The sequence below is a fragment of the Acomys minous genome (assembly GCF_964271855.1).
Source record: "Acomys minous genome assembly, chromosome: 4".
In the NCBI taxonomy this organism is placed as follows: domain Eukaryota; kingdom Metazoa; phylum Chordata; class Mammalia; order Rodentia; family Muridae; genus Acomys; species Acomys minous.
In genome coordinates this window covers 102252861-102277846 of record NC_140486.1, presented here as the reverse complement: position 1 = coordinate 102277846, position 24986 = coordinate 102252861, and the positions used below count along the sequence as shown (strand labels likewise).

At 45.8% G+C, this 24986-nt stretch overlaps 1 protein-coding gene across 1 annotated transcript in view; it reads right to left on the bottom strand.

The window, feature by feature from the left end:
• Nucleotides 1–24986, bottom strand: part of MARCHF4 (membrane associated ring-CH-type finger 4) — a 110733-nt gene that overhangs the window by 13582 nt on the left and 72165 nt on the right. The window contains exons 2-3 of the mRNA XM_084779490.1: nucleotides 10826–10981; nucleotides 5175–5367 (exon numbers count right to left, since the gene is read on the bottom strand). Coding sequence (XP_084635616.1) covers nucleotides 5175–5367; nucleotides 10826–10981 — 349 coding nt within the window. The remainder of the gene's footprint in view (nucleotides 1–5174; nucleotides 5368–10825; nucleotides 10982–24986) is intronic.

The window sequence follows — 24986 nt, the reverse complement described above, 5'->3', positions numbered from 1 at the left end:
GTCTCCATCAGTCCTTAAAGCACCCCTCCTCTCTGAACCCCCTCCCCGCCCCCCCCCCCCCCGCTACATTAACTCATCGAACCCAGAGCTTCAGCTCTTCCTGTGGACCTCCAAATCTGCTTCAAATTCCACTCAACTCTCAGCAGACTCTTGGGCATAGACAAAAGCTTTTCTCTTCCCTGGCAGCGCTTGCAGGTCTGGCCCGCGGCCCTCAGCATCTTCCTTTGCCTTACAGGAAAGAACTACCTGTGTGCTATGAAAGGCCTTTCTCCCCTCAGCCCCACCCGCAGGCTCCAAAAACCTTCCCTGGTGCCGCCTTCTCATCTCTGTTGTCTACACTGACTTGCTTCTCGTGACTGCAGACTCTTGTTTGGGGACAGCCTTGTCATCGCCCCCCCTGACCCCACCTGTATTTTAAGCTCAGGGTGGTCTTTTTGTTTTTCTGTATTTTTGCCAAAGCCTATCTTTGGATCCCTTTGGCTCCAGTGATCGCCTGCCTCGGTCCATCCAGTCCACAGGCTATGCGGACCTCAAGGCCACCTTTACACCTCTTGCCCTCTGTCTCTGTTTCCTGCTTAGAGTATTATTTCTCAGCCAGTCCCTCCTACCTCCAGCCTGCCCAGCTTCGACCTATCCTTCCCATAGTTGTTAGACATATAGGCTTAAAAATCTATGTCTGAAAATTCTGTCATTGTTCCCACATCCTCAGCATCAGAATGTTGGGGTTTTTAGCACATGGTTGATGGCCCCGTGGGCCTTGGCCTCTGCCAACTCCCCCAAACTCATTGCTCACTGCCAACCTCCTGTCCTGGTTCTTTGCCAGATAAACCTGCTCAACTTTCACCTTTCTGTGTTTCTACACAGACTAGTTGCTTTGTCTAGACTATGCTCCTTCTTTTGGACAACCTTTGATTTCTCATTTAAAACTAGCTTAAGGGTAGAGTTCCTTCAGCAAGTCTCTTTCAAGAGAGTTCATTGCTTTCTTATAGACAACCCCCACAGACAACACCCCCTACACACACACACACACACACACACACACACACACACACACACACACACAGTGAGTTATCATGTGCTTAGAGGCTGAGTTCTTGGACAAATATATCTCCATCTCCCTTTCACTGTTTCTTGGTTTGGGGAAAACAGAAGGATGCCAGTAAATGCTATTTGGATGCAATAAAGAAATGGATGAATGCAGCCATCCAAAACCCCTCTGACCCAGTTTCCTCTTTCTGGGACTCACGTCTGTATTCAGACCTCAACCCAAGCTCTGATTTCTCAGTGTCAGCCATCACTTCCCTCCATGAGATGTAAGACCCACCAGAACCCATGCCTCTCATGCTCAATATGAGCGTGTGTTCAATGCCCTCTCAGTAATATTTGTGTGTGAATAAGTAGATTTCCCAAGTCCATGTTAATCAGTAGAATTAGATTTACCTAACCCAAAAGACCCTTTGCCAGAGGATATCATAGGCTGTCCAAATTTCACCCTAATTTCTAAAGCCTCTTTCTCCGTTGGCATAAAACCAGCCCAGACTTTTAAAAAGGTGTGACCATGGCTGATCTCTTGAATCCCAAACACAAGACTGGAAACAGATGGAGCCTAGCGAACTTTTGATTGCTGCTAGTGGTTATGACTGGGTTCGTTCTGCATCCCTTCAAGCCTGCTGTGTTACAATATTACTGGGTTAGGTGTCATCCCTAACCAGCACATATAATTTCATATAGAGCCACCAGAAATAAAATAGGCCATAGAATATGCCTTGGAATTAAAGCCAGAGGTTCTGGTCCTATCCTCAACTCCACTGTTTGCTTAGTCGTATGACCTAGAATACAGTAGCTCTGAGTCTTGATCAACCCGTGAAATATGGTCACAGTACTCACCCCTTTGATCACTGAAGAGTTGTTGTACCCTCATCACCTCTTTCCAGGGATTTGGTGGTTTGCTGCGTTCTCATTAACTTACATTTGATTTTAATAGTAGCAAGCATTGGTCTAGGAGATTAAGACTCTAACCCAAGAAATGCTTTGTCTTCTGGGACAGTTTGTATTATGAAATGCATTGCCCATTGATATGCTCACGTCCAAAGTCATTAACCTCAACCCTGAAGATAGGCTGCATCCGATGGGGAATCTAGAGACCCTGGAAACCACTTCAAGCCAAATCCTTTGATGAGACCTAACGACCATTCCTTGAGAGAATCATTACTCTTGGTTTTCTCTGACAAATGATGCTCGCAAAAGCCAGCTGGATGGATACAGCTATGAATGAGACAGACTTGGTTTCACAAGCAGTAAACAGTGTTTGCTCTTGGCTTCCAGTGGACTCTCCCTGCACAGTCCCCTGCCCCCACCATCCTGAACTCTAACTCATTGCACTACTCCAATAGAAAAGTAAAAACATGTCAAAAGATCTAGACATAAACAACTGCCCATTTAATGGGTATTCATATTCTTTACCACCCAAGGTCGTTTACCTGTTTTAGGGAACAAATTGGTCATGGTGTCTGAGAGACAGAGAAACCCAGACGCTTAGAGCATCAAATGGTTTGACTCTTGTCTTAGCCCTTTTGAGCCAACGCTGTGCTGGACTTATTTTCTTTCCTCCTAACAATACATATTTATCCAGGTGCTTCATAATGCCTGGACCTTGCATATGGATTCTTTTACTAAACTTTTTTTTTCCCAGCCCACATTTCTAGGGCTTCGAATACTATGCTCAGGTTGACCCTGCCATGACACTGTGGACCTCATTAGCGTTTGAGCCGAGGGATGAGCCTGGACTTAGGAGCATGTGCAAGAGGGGCGCGCTGAGGGCTCTCTGGCAGAAGTAAGCCTGAGTTTTCATCTTGAATTCCTCAGATCAATGCCAAGTTTGCTTTCTAGTGAAGCTGAGTGATGCGTTGGAACCAAAAATAGTAACATCCCTGGTAGATAGGGCAGCTTCCAATTGATCCTCCCTTCAGAAAGCCCCTACGTTTTCCCACCCACGCAGTGTTACCTGGACCGCTGGGGACAGTACTGCAAAGGAAGAGCAACTCATACCAAATTTCACCCTTATAGTCACCAGTGTCACCGTTGGTCATCATCACAACCACCATATCACAGCCACCACAGGAATCTTCTTATGACCTCCCAGTTCTGCTCAACACTTCCTATTCCTTGTCTCGGTTACACGGCACTCTCTGTTTTATTTCACTTCCCAGCATTCTCTGGGATCCATCAGCCTGTCCTGAGAAAGCACTGGACTGACTAATAGTGCTCAGTTACTACTGTTGAGTAGCCTAAGATGCTACTCTCCTCTTGAGTTAGCCTGAGATATACCTTTCAAGATCACACATAAGAAAAAATAAGAAAAATAAGAGCTTGTCCCCAGGGTTGATATAGTGAATTAGCATAGAGAGACAAAAAAAAAAAATAAGAAAATAATAAGAAAAATAGAGCTTGTCCCCAGGGTTGATATAGTGAATTAGCATAGAGAGACAAAAAAAAAAAAACATTGGCTTTGATGAACACACAAGGTCTGCCATTACTGGTACGTGGCTTCTACAATCGGTATGATAGTCCCTAGGTCTAATATTAAATGACCCCCAAAGAATTTCACACCACCGTCTCAGCCAAGTCATAGCTAGTAGATGCCTTCCTGACAAACAGAGCAGTGTAGCATATTTGATGTAACACACCAGTGTCAAAGCCGAACACTCTGCTACTTTTATGTTCCTAGGACTGTGGCCTGGGGAGATGAATGTTCCAGATGAGACTGTATGGCCAGCGTTTTATTTTATTTATTTGTTTATTTATTGGTTTTTTGTTTGTTTGTTTGTTTGTTTGAGACACGGTTTCTTTGTGTAGCCTTGGCTGTCCTAGACTCACTTTGTAGACCAGGCTGGCTTTGAACTCACAGCGATCTGCCTGCCTCTGCCTCCCAAGTGCTGGGATTAAAGGTGTGTACCACCACGTCCAGCATGGCTGGGGTTTTAAACAGCCTCATTTCACTCAGAATAACTAGGGCCATTTACACTTCCTCATTTGCATGGGGCAAACCTTTTCTGTCAATAGCCACAAACATCTGTTGAAAGAAAAAGGACCCAGCCCTCCACCAACTGTGGTGAAAAAGAGCAGAAACACTGACTTGAGAATTGGGTAGGGGGAGATGTAGGAATTAAAAGAATGGGTTCTAACTTTCCCCTAAAACATCAAAGCCAAACATCTACCAAAATATTACCTGGAATGAATGAAAAACCCAGAAGCTCATGTGAAACTGGGGTGAGGCTTTGGAATAGCATCCCAAAAACTGGCTCCTGGACCCTACACATCCTTTGCAAACCACTAGATTAGAGAAAGCTGGGACACTAGAACAGGCCTATAGAAGAAGAAAAAGTCAGGGGCCAGAAGAAATGGCTTAGCTAATAAGATGGTTTGCTTTACAAGTGTAAGGAACTAAGTTCTGATTGCCAGAGTCCATGTGAAAATCCAAGTGTGGTAGCGTGTCGACAATTCCAGACATGATGAGGAGAGAGGTGGACATAGGCAGATATCTGGAATGTATGGGCCAGCTCATTTAGCACACGTGGAAAAGTTCTAGGACAATGATAGACCCTATCTCAAACTAAAGATGGAAGTCACCTGAGGACAACACTCAGAGTTATCTTCTGACCCCATCCCCAAATACATGTGTTGTGCCCAGGCACACTTACATGTGCATGTATGTGCAAACCTTTATACACATGTGATCCACCCACATGTACATACATACACACAGAAAAATAAAAAGACAATTCACATCACGGCAGCTTCTGGGTATTTAGCTATCTAGACGTCTTGTGCTATGGCTTGTAGGGCATGTAACTGAGAAGAAGCCTTCCACTCGCTCCTTAAGGCAGGTGAACCCAGCATCTAGTCTTCCCTACCTCAGAGGCAAGCCTCATCTTTGTCTTTAACTGGGCAAGACCGATTGGCTTGCTGGTGATTTCAGTCTATGTTCTTTGCTCTGCCCCATTCTTCCTTCCCATCCACCTGTTATGCCTAAGCTATGGTCTCAACCTAGATCATGGGTCTCAAGCCCAGTGCTTCTCTGTTTGGCCTCTAAGTAGAAGAGAACCATGAGGGATTTTACCATTTCCTTACCATGTAGCTCATCACCTGTCATGGAGACAAGCCCCCAGACCCACCTATGCACACCACATCCATGAAGCCGTACATCCCATAGCAGATCTGGAAGAGGAGGTCTTGGCGTTGCCATTTTGCTGAGGGACTAAAGGTCGACCAGATGAGCCAAGAGATACTGGCGATGAGGAAGAGAGAACCCAAGATGGCGGCTGCAATCTGAACTTTCTCGATGACCGTCAGGGAGATGGCCTGCCACTGGGGAGGAGAGAGTGACAGATTAGCTGCTTGAGTGCCTGTACCCCATTCCCACATTCTTTCTTTTCTTTTTTAAATTTGAGTGATTTATTCAGATCACATCTCAATTGTTATCCCCTCACTTGTATCTTCCTATTCTCCCCCCCCCTCCCTCTTTCATCCTATTCCCCTCCCCCAGGTCTGTGACAGAAGGGGACCTCCTCCTCCACCATGTGATCACAGCCTATCAGTTCTCATCCTGGTAGCCTGCTTACCCTTCCTCTGAGTGCCACCAGGTCACCCCACCAAGGGGAACTGGTCCATTCCCACATTCTTATTTCTGTTCTATCATCTCATTGGTATAGAGCTTAAACCAGGGCTTCTCCACTTGTGGTACAATGGACAGCTTTACAGTTTCATATTATACTTTTGGTGCAGGGGAGACAAGAGCCATATGAAATGAACAGACATTATTGTAAGGAGGGGGCGCTGGGCAGGCCTAGCTGAGGAGGAGACCCTTAGACTTGATTTTCAGGGATGTAGAAATTTGAAGGTGAGAAGGAAAGCAAAGCTCTGCTGTGGGTGTTGTTCCAAGATGCTGGGATATTCCTTTTCAGAGCAGCACAGTTGATTTTCTCACTAATAGGTGCCAAGAGGGCACAGGTCTTCCTCTAGCTGTTTTATTTTGTTTCTATAACACTACCTCGCAAGCCATTTAATATGCATGCTAGAGATCAACAATTTGACAGAAAAGGAGAGGGCATGGGATGTGGGAGTAAGAAAAAAAAAAACAGCTCACATTATACTGTCTGTATTTTAACTCAAAAGAAAGAAAGAAACCAGTGTACTTACAGCAGAGTTGAGTTGGAGGCTGGCGTGTGGGTGGGTTTGGGCTATGGAACTTTATGATTCTATGCTTCATCTATGAAGCAATGTCCTAAGTTAGCCCTGAGTAGGACTTTAGTTGAGGATAGTTTCACTCAACAAATAAGTATTGATTATTTCTATGTGCCTGGACACTACTCTAGAGGCTGTTGCTAAAGCACTAAACAAACAAACAAACAAACAAACTAGGCAACGCCCTTGCCTACATTCTAGGGGGCAAATAACTCTAAAAATTTACATGTGCAAATTCATCATGGATCTTCACAATGTCCTTTCTGGAGCATGCCCAGGAATCACTGTGGCCTAAACACACAGAGGAGAGCCACGGTACTTTCCATCTGTCAACACAGACCACTCCCTCTGATGTCATTGGCTCAGATGGGTTAAGCCAATGGCCTCCAAGGGACTGTAAGTATTGGAAAACATTTCACTTTTAATCCAAATGTAGGACATGGGCCTTAACATTTAATTATACAGATAGTATCCCATTACAGAGAATTAGCCCTTTAAATTTTCCAGTGCTTCCCCAGCCTAGGGTTACACATTACAAATGCATTTTCCAGAAGATGGTCCTATTATATAGACTTCTCTCATGTACAATAAATGCTTTTTCCAGGGCCAACCTCACACAGTCTAGAAGAGTGTTTCTAATGAGTTTTTTTTAAAAAACCATTTAGTTAGGTGATCATCGGTAAACCCTAACTTCTGCTCCTTCACAACCCCAAAGATATAGATGCATAGAAGGCTCCTCTTTATCTCAATAATCTTCCTTCCAGCCCCAAACCACCTAATGGGGCCCCTGACTAAAGTGGGAGTCATGAACAAGGGGGAGGAGGAGGCACTATGTGCAAGAGTTCTTTCTTGTTCCATGTGAGGCCTTGAGGAAGGGAAACAGGAGGCACCTCCTCCAGGAGATAGCTGAGAAGCAGAGAGCTCTGAGATCTGACAGGAAGCCAGGGAACGGAGAAGGGCATCAGTGGAACCAAGCCCTGCTGCCACCGAACACCTGGAACACCAGACTCTCGTTCTAAATGAGGTCTCATCTTCAAGTCATAAGATTTTGCTCCCTGTGAACTCTAGTCCTGCCGCACCAGGGAGTGAGGAGACTGTGGGAGGAGGGCAAGGAGGCCGATTTTGTTTCTTTGTTTTTAATTTAATTTTAATTTATGTGTGAGGATGTCAGATCTTGGAGTCACAGACAGTTGTGAGCTGCCATGTAGGTGCTGGGAATTGAACTCGGCTCCTTTGGAAGAGTAGGCAGTGCACTTAACCGCTGAGCCATCTTTCCAGCCCCCAATTTTGTTTCTTAAACCAGGAAGAGATACCAAGCAAGGCATCAAAAGGTTCAGTGTTAGTTGAGCTGTCTCCCCAAACTTGTTGAGTGTGAGTGAGAAGTCAATAAATCATGGCAATTGTCAATTTCCCCTTCTCTAAAGATGGGAGTAATTGGTCCTTCCTTCTTCCTGGAGTATTATGAGTCTTAAGCATGAAGCCAGGACATGAAGGGCATTCTTTACTATGTTTCAGTTAAGACACAGATAAACTTGTCAAAGTAGGGGTAAACATACGGGTGTACACGTGCCCCAGTAATATATAGAGAAGGCAGGTGCCGGGACTCAGGAATTCCTGTCGCAGACAGCAGCATGTGCTCTCACTTCATAGCTGTACAGCTTCCAGAAAATTCACAGAGCCCTCTCTGCTTCCTTTGTCTAAACCCATGCCTTGACTAATAATAGTGTCCCATTGAGCTGCTTCCAGGGTTATATTTGATAGTGTGTATAAATTGGAACTTAACAAGAAGTAGCTAAATACTCATTAATACATCATATGATCTTCCCCCATCTAAGGGGGATGCATTCCAAGGCCCCCAGTAGATACCTGAAGCCTCAGACAACAGTGGACCCTATATCCAAGTACCGTGATGACTCATGCGAGCTGATCTGATAGCCAAGGTGTCTACTAAGTAATAATGGGTAAATAGCAATATACGGCTTGGATGGATGAACAAAGGGATGACTCACGTTCTGGGTAGGATGGAGCTGGAAGCCATGACATTTTCTCACCCTCCTTAGAACAATTTGGCAATGAAATGTTATTAATTCTTTCCGGCACATTCCTTTTAACGTTTTTTGGGGTTGTAGGTGCCCATGGTTAACTAAAACCATGGGGAGGATAGAACTAACGGAACTGCTGTTCAGAGGGATTAAAGACAAGGTGGAAAGCAGGCAACGGGGCCTTGAGACCCACAAGGCAAGACCCACTCCCTTCTCAGTAGGTATTCTAAATACAAAGCTCGCTTTGAGAAGATCACTAATATAACGTCCCACAGTGAGGACCTGAAGTATTTCTTACATCTTTCCCTGGGATACAAACCAGGAGGCGAGAGAGCCAAGATACATGGGAAGGTACCTCCCTGCTCTGATGGCAAAACTATATCCATTGCTCTGTTGGCTTCTAGTCAAGTCTGCCAACCCCAACCTCTACTACAGAGAGTCCAGCCAGGCCGTTGTGGCAGAGCAGACAGTTATGTGACACTTAGGTAGTCCAGAAGAGCCCAGGACACCAACTTGGAACAATGTAGGACACAACAGTACAGCATAGCTTCAAGTCCAAACTACTTTTATACAGAAAAACCAACTGGCATTTACTGAGAACACATCATTGCGTTCCCAGGGCCAACAGAATCAGAGGGGTCCCCAGTGCTTAGAAACTCATAATTGAAGTCAGGGTGGTAACTTGGAAATAGATTAACAGACCGATACTGCCAGCACTGCCATTTGCTTACCCGACATAGGCTTAAAATAACCTTTTCTTTAGGCCAAGAAAAAAGCTATACCTGAATGATTTTTTTTTCATTATATGAGTCAAAGGTGGAACCAAGATGGGGGTGTCTTGGAGTGAGTTCATAGATTGTGGATCTGACCTTTCCTGAGGCCTGAGTCAGCTGGAAAGAAACAGGCAGGTCAGTGCACTCGGACTTCCGATGCACCCCTAGGACGTGGAATCAGCCGTTGCTTGGCTCAGCTATTTTAAGACATCTCACGGTCTGAGATGGATGGCTGAAGACAGAACCAGCAGTTCAGAGGGGCTCCCCAGCAACAGGCCAAGATGCCTGGCAATTTGGTGCCTCTCTCCCCCCTGAATTTCTGAGAATGCCCACGGAGAATGCCCCAGGGCAACTCCATAGAATTTTAGATGCTCTCCAATGCAAAGACCCTACTACAACCACCCACTCCCAACCTTCCTGTGTTTGTAAGGTTGACTCTGCCCCACTCACAGGGGAGGGAAACTGTCAGGCACATGTGGTCTCCATCCGCACTGTCTTGCTGGCTAATTGATTACATGGCTGCTTATTTGACTGAAGATATGTGTGTGGAGGTATTTTTAGAAACAAGATGCTCTTTCTCTGCATATGCCCATGTGTGCATCTGTGTGTGTGTGTGTGTGTGTGTATGTATGTATGTATGTGTGTGTGTATTTGTGTGTGTGTGTGTATGTATGTATGTGTGTGTGTATTTGTGTGTGTGTGTGTATGTGTGTGTGTTTGTGTGTGTGTGTATGTGTGTGTGCGTGTGTATGTGTGGGTGTGTGTTTGTGTGTGTGTATGTGTGTGTGTGTGTTTGTGTGTGTGTGTGTGTGTGAGAGAGAGAGAGAGAGAGGCATGCACCCTCACACACATGCCTGTAAGAGCATATGCCAACTTTGCTGATAAATTGCTTGAGTTGGCTGGTTGGCACAGGACCTGTCAGCAGTTGGGGTTAGGGAAGATGGCTCTGTCAGCAGAGGAGGAGAGGAGAGAGTGGGCACAGAGAGCCCTGAGTTCTGCCAATCTGATTGGCAGGTCCCTCCTCTAGCTCTGGTCCTGCTTTCCCTTCCCTCCTCTGGCAGCCTTCTGTCACTCTGTCATCATGACTTCTTGATTGCACACCCTCTCCTCCATTTCATTTGCCCTTTTTTGCTGTTGCATCTCTACCCCTTCCCACTCTGTTCCTTATCACAGGAAGCGTGGTCCGTGGCCAGCAGGAGTATCCCCCATAGCTCTTTAGCCACGCAGGCTCTCAGACCCTGCTCTAGACCAGTGGATTGAAATCCACTTGTTAAGACTCCAGGCAAAGCACAAACACGTTAAAGTCTGAACAGTACCACTGAGCCATCTTGTCTACCCAGCTTCTTTTCAAGCCTTTGACTTTAACTCAAACCTCACTTTCCCACCATGTCTTTCCAATTACCTGTTCTCTTTGTCTTTGCTTTTCTCTTTTCTTCCCTCCCTCCCTTCTTTTCTTTCTGTCTTTTCCTCCTCCACCCCACCTCACATCTCCTATTTCTTTTTTCTTCCTTTCCTCTTCTCATTAACTTATCTGTTTTCTTATTCCATCTCTTCCATCTATCTCCCTCTTTCCTCATATCATATATTTCTCTCTTTGCTCAACCTTTTCCCTTCTTGGCTAGACTTAAGAGAGACAAAAACATCTTTCGTCCCTCTCCTGACTGTGTGGCACCTAGTCACCACGCTGCTCTGAATCAGAGGTTCAGTAATTCCCCTACCATAAAGCAGGAGATGAGGGAGCCCCAGGCTCGGAAGCCCTGGATTTACCTGTAGAGGATTCTTTGTGCTTATGGCGATGACATGGTACTTGTAATAGCACAGCTCACAGCTCCAGCAGCCCCTCTCACTGATCCACTTGATGAGACACGGCTGGTGTGTACATTTGACAGACCCATCACAGCGGCATGGGCTTAGCAGCTCTCCCTGTGGAGAAAAAGGGGGAACGGTGGTGAGCCTGGAGCCTCAATCCAGCAGGTGACAGATGAGTGGGTGGGTACTGGAACTCTGCGCTGAGCCACTCTGATAGCCCAGATAAGGCCACTCCATGCATGGCACACGCTTTGTCTGGAGCCACCAAAATCTACTGAAGAGGCCTGGGCTCTGGCTTTCCTACCATAGAATCTAAGCAGCTGTAGTCAGCTAAACTCCCAGTTCTGGGATCTTTCTCCTACCTGGTAAGCCATGAAACAATGCTTCTTGAACCGCCTAAGTCCTAGGATGTCCATGGAAGCCTCCTGTGGTCAGTGAGGGGTGGTAGGCTCCAAGAGTTTCTCTTTAGAAACTCAACCAAACTCAAATACCCACAGAGTCAGAGTTAACATAAATGACAGAAATCTGCTGGTGGGGACGGGAGTGATTTAGAGAACTCAGAATAAAAGCAGGACAGCCGCCACCATCTCCAGCTAGCCTCAGATGAGGGAATATGGTAGGTTTTGTATTTTCAATACTGCTGGTGATTGAACCCAGGATCCCATACAGACTGTGCCCAGTCCTGGAGGGAATCTTTCTCTAAATGCCTCTGTAGTCTGATCGTAACAGTTTAAAAACATATCCCATGGGTCACTTTGATTAAATGTAGAGATGCCTATAGACCACAGGACTCTGAACTTGAGACTTTGCATTCTCCTGCAAAGACACTGGTCCTCTAGTGATGCTTCCCATGCTGGGAAAAAGTGTAGGTCAGGCCTGAATCCTAAGGGGTCTTGGAGCATTTGGCCAATGTTCCTGACAAAGGCCTGGGTTTCTCCAGCCAACATTGGGGCAAAAGACAAAAGACCATCTTGGGAGAATTGAAAGCTGAGAAACAACCCATCCAGATGGGTTCTGGATCTGAAGCCTCCTGTGACTGGGTGGCACAGTATTTTCTGCAACTTTGCATTCCTAGCCCCCAGTGCAGTGCCTGGTACAGTTAGACAACAATCTGAGTTTGGTTTATCTGTTTGATGAACAAGGGATTTTTCCCCCCCTCTGGGACACAGCCAGACTTGGATTCTGTGATGCCTGGCAGGGAAGAGGAGGGAGGAGCTGTGCATGTTGCTAGCCACTCTGTATAGCAAACTCTAACTCCCTGTGACACTGAGTATCTCTGCCCTAGTGATGGGAAGGAAACGGGAGGGGGTGAATGGAGAGAGGTGCTGGGGGAGGGGCAAAGCCCTCATTATTCATGGCAGCATTTCCTAGGCTCATTAATTCTAACAGGATGAGCTAGGTTTGATTAATCGGGTTGTTAAGCAGCCATGTCAAGTCGCCCGATCAGGTAAAAGACATTACTTCCGGTTGCTGGCAATGAAACCAAATGACAGCGTTATGCACCCCTTCTTTCCCAAACAGCAGCTAGGAGGAAAGGCACAGAAGAGCTACTGGCTGAAAACAGCCCACAACATGATCCGGGCTCTCTGCATTGGCTCTGAATGGGGGCTATTAGCTCTTGCTGGAGCCCTTTGAACAGTCATATCCCGGCCTACAGAGGGATCATGCTTGGCCCGGCCTGGTCCCAGTGCCTGGCTTAGGGGCCAAGAGGCCCAAGCTGAGGCGCTTTTCCTGAAGCCACTTGTTAATCCCCAAATGTCCACACAGGACAACCCAAAAGGCAGACGGAGGACTCACTTCTAGCACTACAAATATTAGTAAAGAGGAGGGAAAAAAAACTCCTTTAAGGAAATGTATGTCTGATGAAAAAAGCAATACTAGATTTTAAAGAAAAAAATCCAGGAAGATGTTCTTTTAAACTTAGCGTTAGTGCAAGTGCTATAGTGACTGCCTAAGATATTTTTTTATGTACCTCAGGAGGAGGAGGAGGGCCACAGTCCTTTTACTGGTTAGGGTAAAATGGCAGCTTAGCCTAGATCCTTTGCCATCTTCTCGTACCTCCCGTGTGTCCTCAAGGACAATAGAATAGAAATAACTGGCAGCAAAAGTGGGATCATGTTAAGTTTAATGAAGATGTTCTTCACAGTAAACTCCATTAAAAGCTGAAATGAGGGAGTTGGGGGCCTGGAACAATAGCTCAGTTTAGTTGGTGAAGCACTTGGTGCCCAGGTATGAGGACCTGAAGTTTATGCCTCAACAGAAAATATTGGGCACAGTGGTGCATACTTGAGGCTGCAGGTGCTGGGGAAGCAGGGACAGGAGCATCCCTGGGGCTCACTGGCCAGCTGGCCTAGCTTAAAAATGGCAAGCTCCATTGGGTCTCATTGTGAGATTGTGTCTCAAGGATGGTAGATGGTTCCCAGACTGACCTTTGGCCTCCATATACATCTGCATACACATGCACATACAATTCCTCCATATGCATACACACACACACACACACACACACACACACACACACACACACACACACTTGGATACACATATACATACACACACGTTTAAGTGGTGTAATATGGAAACTGAGATGGACACCCTTCCCCCAGAATCCCAGTTTAAACATCCCATAATACAAGAGAAGATGCAATGTAGAGTCCATGACACAGAGCCAGCTGGTTGACATAAGGAACATGAGAAGCCAGGGCTTTCTGACCAGTATCAGTCCCTGAGTGTCACCACACTGATGTCTGGGCTGTGCGTCTCTTTCTGTCTCCTTCCCTGGAGGAGGTGGGATGTTTCTGGCCCGCCTCAGGCCCCTCCACCAAGTCTCCCATGACAGCCAGCTGCAGCCCTGTCTTCTCTCTCTGCTTCATTACACACAGTCTGGTACTACATCGTTTTTCATATCCTCTGAGATTTAGGCTGCTCATTGATACGCCATCAATACCTAGGCAAACCAGAGATGCCCAGGAAAAGTGTGGACTAAACTACACAGGTCCAGGGTGTGGGGAAGCCTTGCTCCCGAGGATCCACACTTCAGTTGGGGCAGATTATACTAAACTCATCTCCAGAGTGCAGCAAACTCCAGTAAGCAAAGAGGCTCACTAAATGCCAGGGGACCGGATACTTCCTTGGTGACCTCGGGGCTTTGGGATAAGGAAGAAACAGGGATCCTCTCTAATTCTCTGGTCTGGAGGGGTGGAGTCTCTGAGAGTGGCTAAGAACATGCACTGTAGAAGTCAAGCCCTTTGGTTCTGAATGCCTCTTCGCCCCTCACTAGCTAAATGAACGTAGGCAAGCCCCCAGCCTCTGTGATTCCCGGTTTCTTTACCTTCAACGTACAGACAACTCTTATCTCATTAAAAGAAAGCTCCGATAATATGAAGCATGCAAGGTGCTTGACAGTGCCCAGCACAAGTAAGCCCCCTTGCTAAATTACAGTTCTGACTCACATTTCTCTACGGCTTCAGTTCATTTTTCTTATTACAGTTCCGTTCTCCTATCGCCATGCTAAGGTAAAGCCGAATAGGTAGGAAAAGAGCGAGAGCCTTAAAAACTGGTCAGCTGGGTCACAGAGAAAGATCAAGATTAAAGGGCGTTCTAGGATAGTCTGTCATTCTGGGACAGGAGCGAGGACAGAGTGTTCTAGATTCCCAGTCCAGAAATGTCCTTGTGTTTCTCTAGGATGCTGGGAGTGTTTGGGATAACCTTTACCTTAGAGATGCTAGACTAGAGAAGAGCACAGGTCCCTTGGGCTGAGCTCCTGCTTCAAGCAGGCATCAGGACATGGTAATTTTCTAGCTGTGGCTCTGACTAACCTGGTGGGAGGGACCAAGAAGAGGGTGAAGATTCTTCTACCAATGGAGCAGTTGGCATCTATAGTTGTTTCTCCATTCACAGGTTTGCTTGTTTACTTTTGAGCTTGGCTTTTGTTTTGTTTTGTTTTGCCTCTTTCAGTCGGAAGGTCTGCCTTCAAGAGTCCTTAGGTTACCCAGTTGCTATGGCAATGCCAGGTAAACCCAAGACAGTTTTTCTCTGCCCCCCACCCCCCCTCACCCCCGCCACCCCAACTTGCTCATAGCCCAGGAAGAAATACATACAGCAATCGTGCAGCAAAGACAGCCTCATGCTGGGCTGGAGCTGGCTGCTCTGTGATACCAAAACAAGGAAACAATAAAACACCAGCCTTAGGGCACAGTTGATAGTTATTTTCCTTTATTGAGATTCATGGTGATTAAGAGCCTGGCTCTCGTCCTAGACACTCTTGGCTTCATTCAGGCTCTGACAGGCGGGGTGACCTTGATCAACTTGTTAACCACTCTAAGCCATGTTCAGTCATTCCTTTGCCCATTCAGTATCTGCTTGCTATCTTCCATCTTCTAGATGGCAGGCATAAAGTCCTCTGGCACACAAAGACAACGAATCAGACAAACAAGTAAATTATGTCTACCTAAGATACGCTGTCACACATGCTATGGAGAAAATAAGCGTGGAAAAGGAACGGTGGAGGAGGGCAAGGTAGACTGAAATCCTAGGGAGGATGGTGGGATGGTGACTCTTCATTGTCAAGTTGACTGCATTTAGAATCACCATGGAAACACACCTCTCAGTGTGTTTATGAAGTTGTTGTTTCCAGAAATGCTTAACTTGAGGGAAGACCCATCCTGTGTGTAGGTGGCAGCATCCCACAGCTTGAGGCCCAGAGTCACTGAGAAAGGAGTTAAAGACAAGCATTGAGTTTATTTCTCTCTGCTTACTGCCATTGGCTGCAGTGTGACCAGATGCCTCATGTCCTCACCACCCTGTCACTCCTGCTGTGATGGACTGTATTCCCCGGAACTCCCAAGTGGCTTGTCTTGGTTGTCGACCTGACCGGATCCAGAATCAAGTAAAATTCTTGTATTTCGTCACACTAACTAGGAAAGTAACTATACTCTATAGCTGACAGCTATGGACACCCTCTGAAGAGGGGTATTTGAATTAAGATGTGAGGCAGGCAAAGGAGTAAGTAAACCATGCAGATCGATGGGACTAGGAAATGTGGGCAGGGACGATTAAGTGCAAAGGCTCCGAGGCAGAAAAATGACTGGCATGTTTCAGGAAAACCAAAGACACAGGAATATTAAGATTGAGTAGTGATAGATGTAGCCAATGGGCAGCTCAGGTTTCATGTGGGTCCCCTAGTAAAGGGAGCAGGGGCTGTCTCTGACATGGACTCGGTTGCCAGATTTTTAACCATATCCCCCCTGATGGGACTGCCTTGCCAGGGTCCAGAGACAGAGGACAGACTCGGTCCTGATATGACTTGATGAGTTCGGGGGAGGAGGAGTCTCTCCTTTTCTGAGGAATAGGGAAGGTGGGGGAGGAAGGGTGGGACTACAATTGGGATGTAAAATGATTCAATAAATTAATAAAAGATTGAGCAGAGAAAGGAAGGAAAATAGGAGAGGTCAAAATAGGGAGCAAAGGTGGAGAAGCAGATGAGGAAATGTTTACGACGGACCATCTTTTTTTTTTTTTGGTTTTTCGAGACAGGGTTTCTCTGTGTAGCCTTGCCTGTCCTGGACTCACTTTGTAGACCAGACTGGCCTTGAACTCACAGAGATCCACCTGCCTCTGCCTCCTCAAGTGCTGGGATTAAAGGCATGTTCCACCATGCCCAGCACGATGGACCATCTTAAGGGCTTGGCATTTATGGACGATATGGATTGTCTTGACTGTTTTGAGAGAGCGTTACCAAGACTTCCTTAGTCTCTAAGCACTTCTACTCATGTATAATGATCAGGTTGTGTATGGCAGGGCCGTGCTTGCTTTTCTACTAAGGACAGACTAACAGGAAAAAAGGACAGAATCTGGAGACAGAAGGCCATTGAACATGCTTCAAACCACATAGTATCAATGCAAAGCCTAAGAAACAGTTGGTTTCTGGAGGCGTTTTTGAAGAGATGAATGTTGAGGTTGGTTGGTGGATCAGATGTGGCATGTGAACAAAGCAGGAGAAGAGAGGGTGATGCTGGGTTTGACGTGAGTAATGGGAAGAATGGGAGCAGTGCTTTCAGTTGAGTTGAGGAAGACCGAAAGGAAGCAGGTTTAAAGAGAGGGTGCTCACGTTCAAACGCATCAACCCTGAGATGCCCAATAGCTATCAAGTGCAAATGCCAAACACACACTGCACTGTGCATCAGGCTGGCATCTGGGCAGAGCTCAGATAGGGACACAGAATCAACAGCAGTGAAGTAGTACTTAAATCCACCACTTAGACGAAGTAACCAAAGCGGACAGCATATGCCAGAAAAGGGGGAGGCGCTGGGTCTGATGTCGATGGGTGCCCATGTCTACAAGTCAGGAAATGTTGGGAGCCAGCAGAAGAGGCTGAGAAGGGAAGGCTAGCCAGGTAAGAGAACATAGCAGACCAAAAGCTGAAGAAGAACACAAAGTAAGCTAAGAAAAAGGGGGAGCCATCAGCATGACCAATGTTGATGGATCAAGTTAGATGAGAACAAATAATTATCCATGAATCTGGCAAGCTTTACTTCTGACCCCCCTATTTTTTAAGTGAAATATGAAAAAAAACAAAGTTATAAACATGAAGGTAAGGGAAGAGGTATCAAAGGGCTGAGACTGGTATAAAACACCAGGAGATATTTAGGGATATTTTTTATCAAAACAAATGACCTCATCTATGAAACTGGGGAGTAGAGCAGTAAGTTAATAGTCACTCAACTTAAATGGGGGCTAGTATGTAAGGGTTACACAGGTCAGTGGCTCTCAACCTTCCAAACGCTACAACCCTTTAACACACAGTTCCTCACGTTGTGTTGACCCCAACCATAAAGTTATTTTTATTGCTACTTCACAAACTGTAATTTTGCTACTGTCATGAATCATAACGTACATATTTGTGGAGATAGAGGTTTACCAAAGGGGTCATGACCCGCAGGTTAAGAACCACTACAATAGGGATTAGCAAAACCTGTCTCTAAAGCCATATTCCTGCCTCCTTCAAATATTAATTTCCTTCCTTCTCTTCTGTTTTTCCCGTGTCTATCTCTTCACTGTCTGTAGACCATGTCTATAGCTGTGATGCCGTCTGTCACTTCAACACAGTGAGGCTGGCAATAATGGCTCCCACTTCGCAAGTGAGGATACCCATTCAGAGAGTTCGTTCCATGCTCATGGAAATGAAAGAGTTACTCGCTGAAGGCTTAGGTACCTAAATCACCTCTTTCCACACCTGTCTCATTGCCTTTGTCTCTTCTTCCGCCCACATCAGCCTGTCTTTAAGACCGTTAACTTTTTTGTCCTGATATGAGCGATTGCCTTGCTGGATTGCCATTGGGATCTTACTGGGCACATCTACACTCTTTTGCTCTTTTCTTTAGCACCGTCTCTGAAATCAGTTTCTGGACCATGTTATTTAGCTATTAATTGATATTTGTGTGGTGGGGGCTGGGGTGGGAAACAGGTCCAAATAGGATCACAGTTTCTCTTCACTCCACCCTCATGATTCCAACCTTAGTGGGAAGGAGACATTTGTTGAGAAAGAGTTAGGAGACAGAGATTTTCAGGAGCAGAGTAAGCTGCTACAGCTTGCTCTGAGGAGGCTTTAGTAGTAGAGGAAAGCCCCACAGGACCTAAACTTTAAAGCCAACTCCCCCTCGAGGCTAGAACTCTGTACTGTGATGGGAGGAATGGCCATAAAGGTAAGAATTAGGACATAGGGGTGTTGTTGTTGTTGTTGGTGGTGGTGGTGTGTGTGTGTGCGTGCGTGCGTGCGTGCGCGCGCGTGTGTGTGTGTGTGTGTGTGTGTGTGTGTGTTTTGGGGCCATGGAGATGCCAAAGAAGGTAGGGACTTCCAGTGTCTGACCTAGGTAGTGTCTATGATGACAAATAGCTGACAAGGAAAGTCAGGCACTATTTTCTGTCACTCCTTGAAGCCCTCGGACTCTAGGATCAGCTACCAGTGAGGACTATCAATAGCACTTACAAGCATGCACACGTGTGCGCGTGTGCACACACATACACACACATGCGTGCATACACACACATGCACACACACACACACACACACACAAACCTATAGGCATAAGAAATAGTATTGTGGGTCCAAAATGCTAATCAGTTGTTTGTGTGGCCATATTCTGGGTTTGTGAACAAAGGCTGAGACAGGAAGAGACAAAACTCAAATAGGGTTAATGGATAGAAGAAAGCTAAAAGACACTGGAAAGTTCGAGTGTCTTCCTCCATCAGGACAGCACACAATCATCCCCTCATTCTCCAGACTTTGGAAGTCAGTGTAGTTTAGCATCAGTATCAGGACCTATCATGACCTATCATGATAGCCTTCTTGCTAGCAGACTGTGAAGGATGATGGGAAGGGTGGATGATGACCTCCAAAGATACCCCAAGACCTGAACATCAGTTATTGTTCACAGACAAGCCATCCTGAACTGTGTGCACACTGTACTAGGAAGCTCTGTTTTCTGAAGAGAGTCTTTTAGCTCTGCCACCCATCCATACTCCTTTCTCAGACAGACCACGCTTTTCTCAATGGATCCAAGGCCAAATCTTAGCTTCCAGGGACCATCAGCATGCCAGTAACAGCGGAGTGAAATTATGAATTGTTATTATTATCAATTTATGATAATCTGATCTAAAGGAGAGAGAGAGAGCTCTATTACTAAGAAGAGAGGAGACTTCAAACCCTAATAAGCTATAGTTATCTACACTAAATCAATTAACCTACAAAATTATTTCTATTTCTATTCTCGTGCCAGCCTGTTAATCTCAGAAACACACGGACACAGACAGCCTCACACATATAATCTACTTCCATCTTCACGGAGAATGTCCTAATTTATCTGCTCATTGTCTCAAAGCAAAACAAAAGGAATGCTGAAAGGGAAAAGGAAAGTGGACAAACGAACCCAAGTGCTCCCGACTGTGACATTCATTACCCTGGTAGTTATCCCTACCCCTGCCCGCTTTTCCCCCTATAATTTAACTGGTATAAGATATATGTACCTATTCCCTCTAACGGCTTCTAAATTTACTCAACTGCTACTAGAGAGAAGAACTTAACCTCACAATAATTGGATTTAAATAACATCCAATTCTGTGGAGTTAAACATGATGTGAATCGTAAACAAACCACAGGATTTGAAGGCTGGCAGGAAGAAAGAAGGTCACCCTTAATGTGTGTATTCATAATTGTATCCGGATTCTAATGACCCAAATGTGTAATCTAATGTCTGTTTGTCTTTCTGTCTAACTCGTCATTACCATCGCTGTCATTACCAAAGAGCCAAAATTAAAGGCTGATCTGGCCTCGCTCCTCTGCCTGACCCAAGGGAAAAAACAACAACATAATTCACATAAGCCTTGAGTAGCCTGAATTGGGCTATTTGCATACAGTGGGCTGGGCCCACATCCAAGGTTCCAGGCCACTACACTTCTTGGGAAGTTTCAAGGTTGCCAGGTCACAGTGTTCTCTCTCTCTCTCTCTCTCTCTCTCTCTCTCTCTCTCTCTCTCTCTCTCTCTCTCTCTCTCCACAGAAACCAGGCCAAATCATCTGATAGGCTAGAGGGAAAGGACAGAACTGTCCCCTTGATTCAGTCTATGGTTCTTACACCCTGGCAGTGAAATGCATGGCCTCAACTCTGCAAAACCCTCATGATGCTCCTCGGAGGAACTGTGGTGAAATTCTCCTAAAATTAACATTCATGCACTGGGATTAATGCCTGGTTCGGAGGATTTAGGAGATGGGGTGGGGGGGGGGGAGGCTGCAAATGCTAGCAAGCGGGAGTCATGGTTTATTTTCTGATGCTTCAGATCAGGGCCCTAGGCACTTAGGAGTATCCCTGTCTCCTGCAAAGCACAAAAAGAAGACCTTTCCTGGGTGCATTCCCAGCTTCCCCACGCCCTGGCTGGTGACTATGGGCTTAGGTGATCTCTACTTCAATCCATTGTTTCTGACAGTTGAGGTTGCCTTGGGAGGCTTGGTTAGTATCACCATGCTGGCTGCAACCCAAAGACTACAGCTCCGTGAAGACCCATTTAAAGAAAAAGAGGCTAAGACTCACTTTGTAAAGTGTTGGACCAAATACTCATTAACAAACCTTCTGCCTCCTACTTTTGAGGCTTTTGTGTACACAAAGATAAAAATAAGTACAGAGAATTAAAACTTATTGAGGACTCCTTGTGTGCCAACCCCTGTCACATTCTTTGAATTCTGGACTCAAATATCAATTCTGGACTCACTTGCTGGGTAAGAGACATTGGGCAAGTTAATCTGCTCCAAGCCTCCCATCTTGCCATCTGTATTTATATTGCCCTACTAGTGTTTCTGCCCCCCACCTCCCTCCCTCCCCCTCTCTCTCTCTCTCAAGATAGGGTTTCTCCGTGTAGCCCTGGCTGTCCTGGAACTCACTCTTTAAACCAGGCTTGCCTTGAACTCACAGGATCCATTTGCCTCTGCCTCCCAAGTGTTGGGATTAAAGGTGTACACCACTGCAGTTCTGCCTGTTGTTCCCTCTCTTGGTGGTACATGCCTTTGAATGTGTATTAGAGGCCAAGCATTACCCTAAGGACCTGATGTGTATGAGGTGGTGTGGCATAGTTGGTGAAGCCCTTGGCTCTGCCATGCACTGCTTGTGTGACCTTAAGCAAGTTTTCTTAGGGGTTAAAGTACGACCAGACACTTCTGTATTCCTAGGTTTCTTACAAGGATTAAATGGGATATGAAGGGTATGAAGAGAAATGCTTAGAACGCTAGGACCCTGTGGGACAAATCAGGGCTGTTCATGGTGGCACTGTTACCACATCCTCCCATGTAGACCTACTGAGACTTTTCACACCCGAAGGGAAGGAAGTAGGTACCAACTCTACAGATGAAAGCATTCTTCAGATGGTCGCCTCACCAAGCACCTCACTCTGCTGTCCTGAAGGCCGTGACCTGAAGATGCTGTCAGCCAGGAACATGGGGTTGGATGATGACTGGGGGACGGTTGGAGTTCCCAGGTACTTGATATCTGCCCTGGCATTCTGGGAGGAGGGAAGAAGAAAACCAGGTCCCAAATCCTTGTTCACCTTCTTGCTCTGGCCTCCATGGCCCTCCTTTTTTTGGACCTACCCTCCCCCACTCATGCCTTCTTTTCCACACTCATGGATTCTACCTCTTGCGACAGTAGGTGGGGGTGGGTATTAAGTTATGGCTGTTCACAGTCATCATTCTTTTACCTCTCCTGTTATGGGTACAGCTGCCATCTTAGGTGTTCACGGGGACAATTAGAGGATAGAGGAGGTAGCACAAAAGAAGGCGATAGGAGAGTGGACATGACCAAAAAGGACTGTATTCATGCATGAAAATCGGCATGCAACTCTTTGGTCTGTATAAGTAATATGCGTTAATAATTATAATTAAGAAGGTGAGTTTAGCAACAAAAGAGGATTCAGAGGAGAAAAAAAAAACTTTTGCCTTGTAATCTTTTGCCCAGTTTTTAAAGAGATTACGGTACGCCTGTCTATTGTTTGTTTGTCAATTCTTCCTGTGTACTGGACTTCCTCCTCAAATCAGCCCCACAATCATTATACTTCACTTAGATCCGTGGTTCTCAACCTTGGCAAAGCTGTGACCCTTTAATACAGTCCCTCATGCTGTGGTGACCCCAACCATAAAATTATTCTGCTGCTACTTCCATAACTGTAATTTTGCTACTTTTATGAAGCTAATCACAAGTGTCTGATGTACAGGATACCTGATATGCAGCCCCCAAGTGCTGACTTAGACAGAGAGGTGTTGGCCTCCCTTAGGATGCTGCAATGGGACAGAACAGATTCCATTCTGAGCCTTGTCCAGGTTCCCTGCTCCCAAGAGCAGGTCCCACCACATCCCTGCGGGACTGAGATGCCCATGCCAGAGTCTGCTGCAAACCCGGCTCGGTTCTTTTCACACCTCTCAGGAAAGCGTACTATTCCTGAAATCTTGGCTGCAGCTCCCTGTTAGCAGAAAGCATGCTAAGCATATTTGAATGACTCTGGCACGTGACTAGGCTCCAGGCTGCTGGCTCCAAGCTAAGCAGCTCCGAGTCGCTCTGGCTGCTGTTATCTTGGCAATTTTATTTTGTGTTTCAAAGAATCCTGTAGTCCTTGCTTCTAGAACTGTGTGTGTCTGAGAGAGGAAGGGGGTGTCTTAAAGGTAGTCTCCCCTAGTCTAGTCTCTGGTTAGGCTGCCCCCAATCCCAGCATATGGAAGGGACCTACGAGACTCCCTTGCTCACCAATGCTACATCCCAATGTCCTGTTTGAACTCAGGCATAGAAACCTGTATGGGTTAAAGGTGACAGAGGACCAGGGCGAAGGTGTAGGGGTGTGTGTGCATGAGTGAGGATATTTACAGACCTTCACCATGTCTCTCCGAGGATTAAGGACAGTCTCCTTTCATGAACTGTTAGCAGCTATGGCTGGAACACTAGTCAGTCCTCATGCTGAAAATTCAAGATGGCCCCAGCCCAGGAGACATTCTCACACAATGACATACATTCCAAGCCCACCCACAGTCTCAGCTCTTAGTATGATTTTTTTTACACTTGTGTTTCCCTTAATTAGGGGCTGATAAATAAAGTATAACTCCTTTTTTGTTTGCTTTCAGCCTTTGTCAGCTGGCCAGGCCATTCAGCAAGCACTTGTGACTTAATGTTCTCGGTCCTTTCTGGGACTTGGCGAGCCAGCGTCATGTTCCTCTTGTTCTTATACTTTATAATTGTTTGACACTTTATTCATTTTCCTCTCAGTCATCATCCATCTATGCTGAAAGGCCCTATATTTAGATCCTACTCTCACATCGCTGATCATTTCAGCCACTTTTTATAGACTGCTGGGCTTTAGGTTTTAAGACAAGTTATCCAACTATGTCTATGCTCAGAGGCGGGGGTGGAAAAGAAAAGCCATATCTTAAAACCATATAATGATTGGCTAGAAATTAAAATTTCCTGTAACAATAGTCCCTTCCCCCACATAATTACCCCCAAATCAGAGGCATAATATATAACTTATTCTTAACTTCTATTTTCCAGGCATACCTGTTCTATAGGAATTCCCCAGTGATGTCCTGATTTCAAAAATCATGTCCCAGTGACCTTAGGAGAGAAGCCTGAAATGGAATCACGCCTTCAAAGGCACAGGCATTTTAAGGCTATGGACACAGGTTACCATGTTAGCCTTCAAAAAAAACAAAAAAACAAAAAAACAACAACAACAACAACAACAAAAACGATAACACTATTCACTAATGCTAGAGTCAGTATTCGCTGCTGGTCCTCCATACTTAATGTCCTGCCTCTTCTCCATATTCTGGGAGATATCTGTTGAGGGTGTCATAGCCATGACTCCAGAAAGAAGCCTCAGGAAATATGGATAATTTGTCTCTGTACTTTTCTTTGGAAAAGTGCAGACTTCAGTTGAAAGACCTGGGCAATGAACAATGAAACTGAAGAAAGTCTGGGAGGGGAGGGCCTGTTTCAGCCACGAGAGGCCCAAGATGTACTTAGCTAGGGGAAGCCTGCACAATCTCAGTCTGAGGGGTTTGTCACTCTCAGATGAAGAGATGTAGACTAGAGATGATTGAGAACTCCTGTCAAGAATCTTTGCTTTACCTAGATTCCAAGATGGCAACTACAGGGGTAAAGAACTTGGGATTGAAGCACTTGGGACATGAAAGAGCAGCCAGCCAGGTAATTGCCCACAACTGCCCAGATTTAGAGGTGTTACAGTCTCCCAGTAAAAGTCTCATGTGACTGAGAGCCTGTGGTTTAAAGGGCATCTTAATGAAGCCTATGTCTTCCCCTGCTGCAGTTCCAGCTTTTTCTGTGGACAGTGGCCACACTCTGTCACCCACTAGCTCTCTCAGTCAACCTTAGTGGCTAGCTATGGCCCTGCATATGTGCCTCAAACAAAATACTTAAATAACTACCTACCGTTCTTTACAAATCTACAAAGTAGTTAGTTGAATGGCTCACCTGGTGTGACTTAGCTGATCTCTACTGGATGTTTGGATTGGCTAGATACTGGCTGATCCAGGATGGGATGACCCAGCTTGTTGGCATGATGGCAGAAGAATTT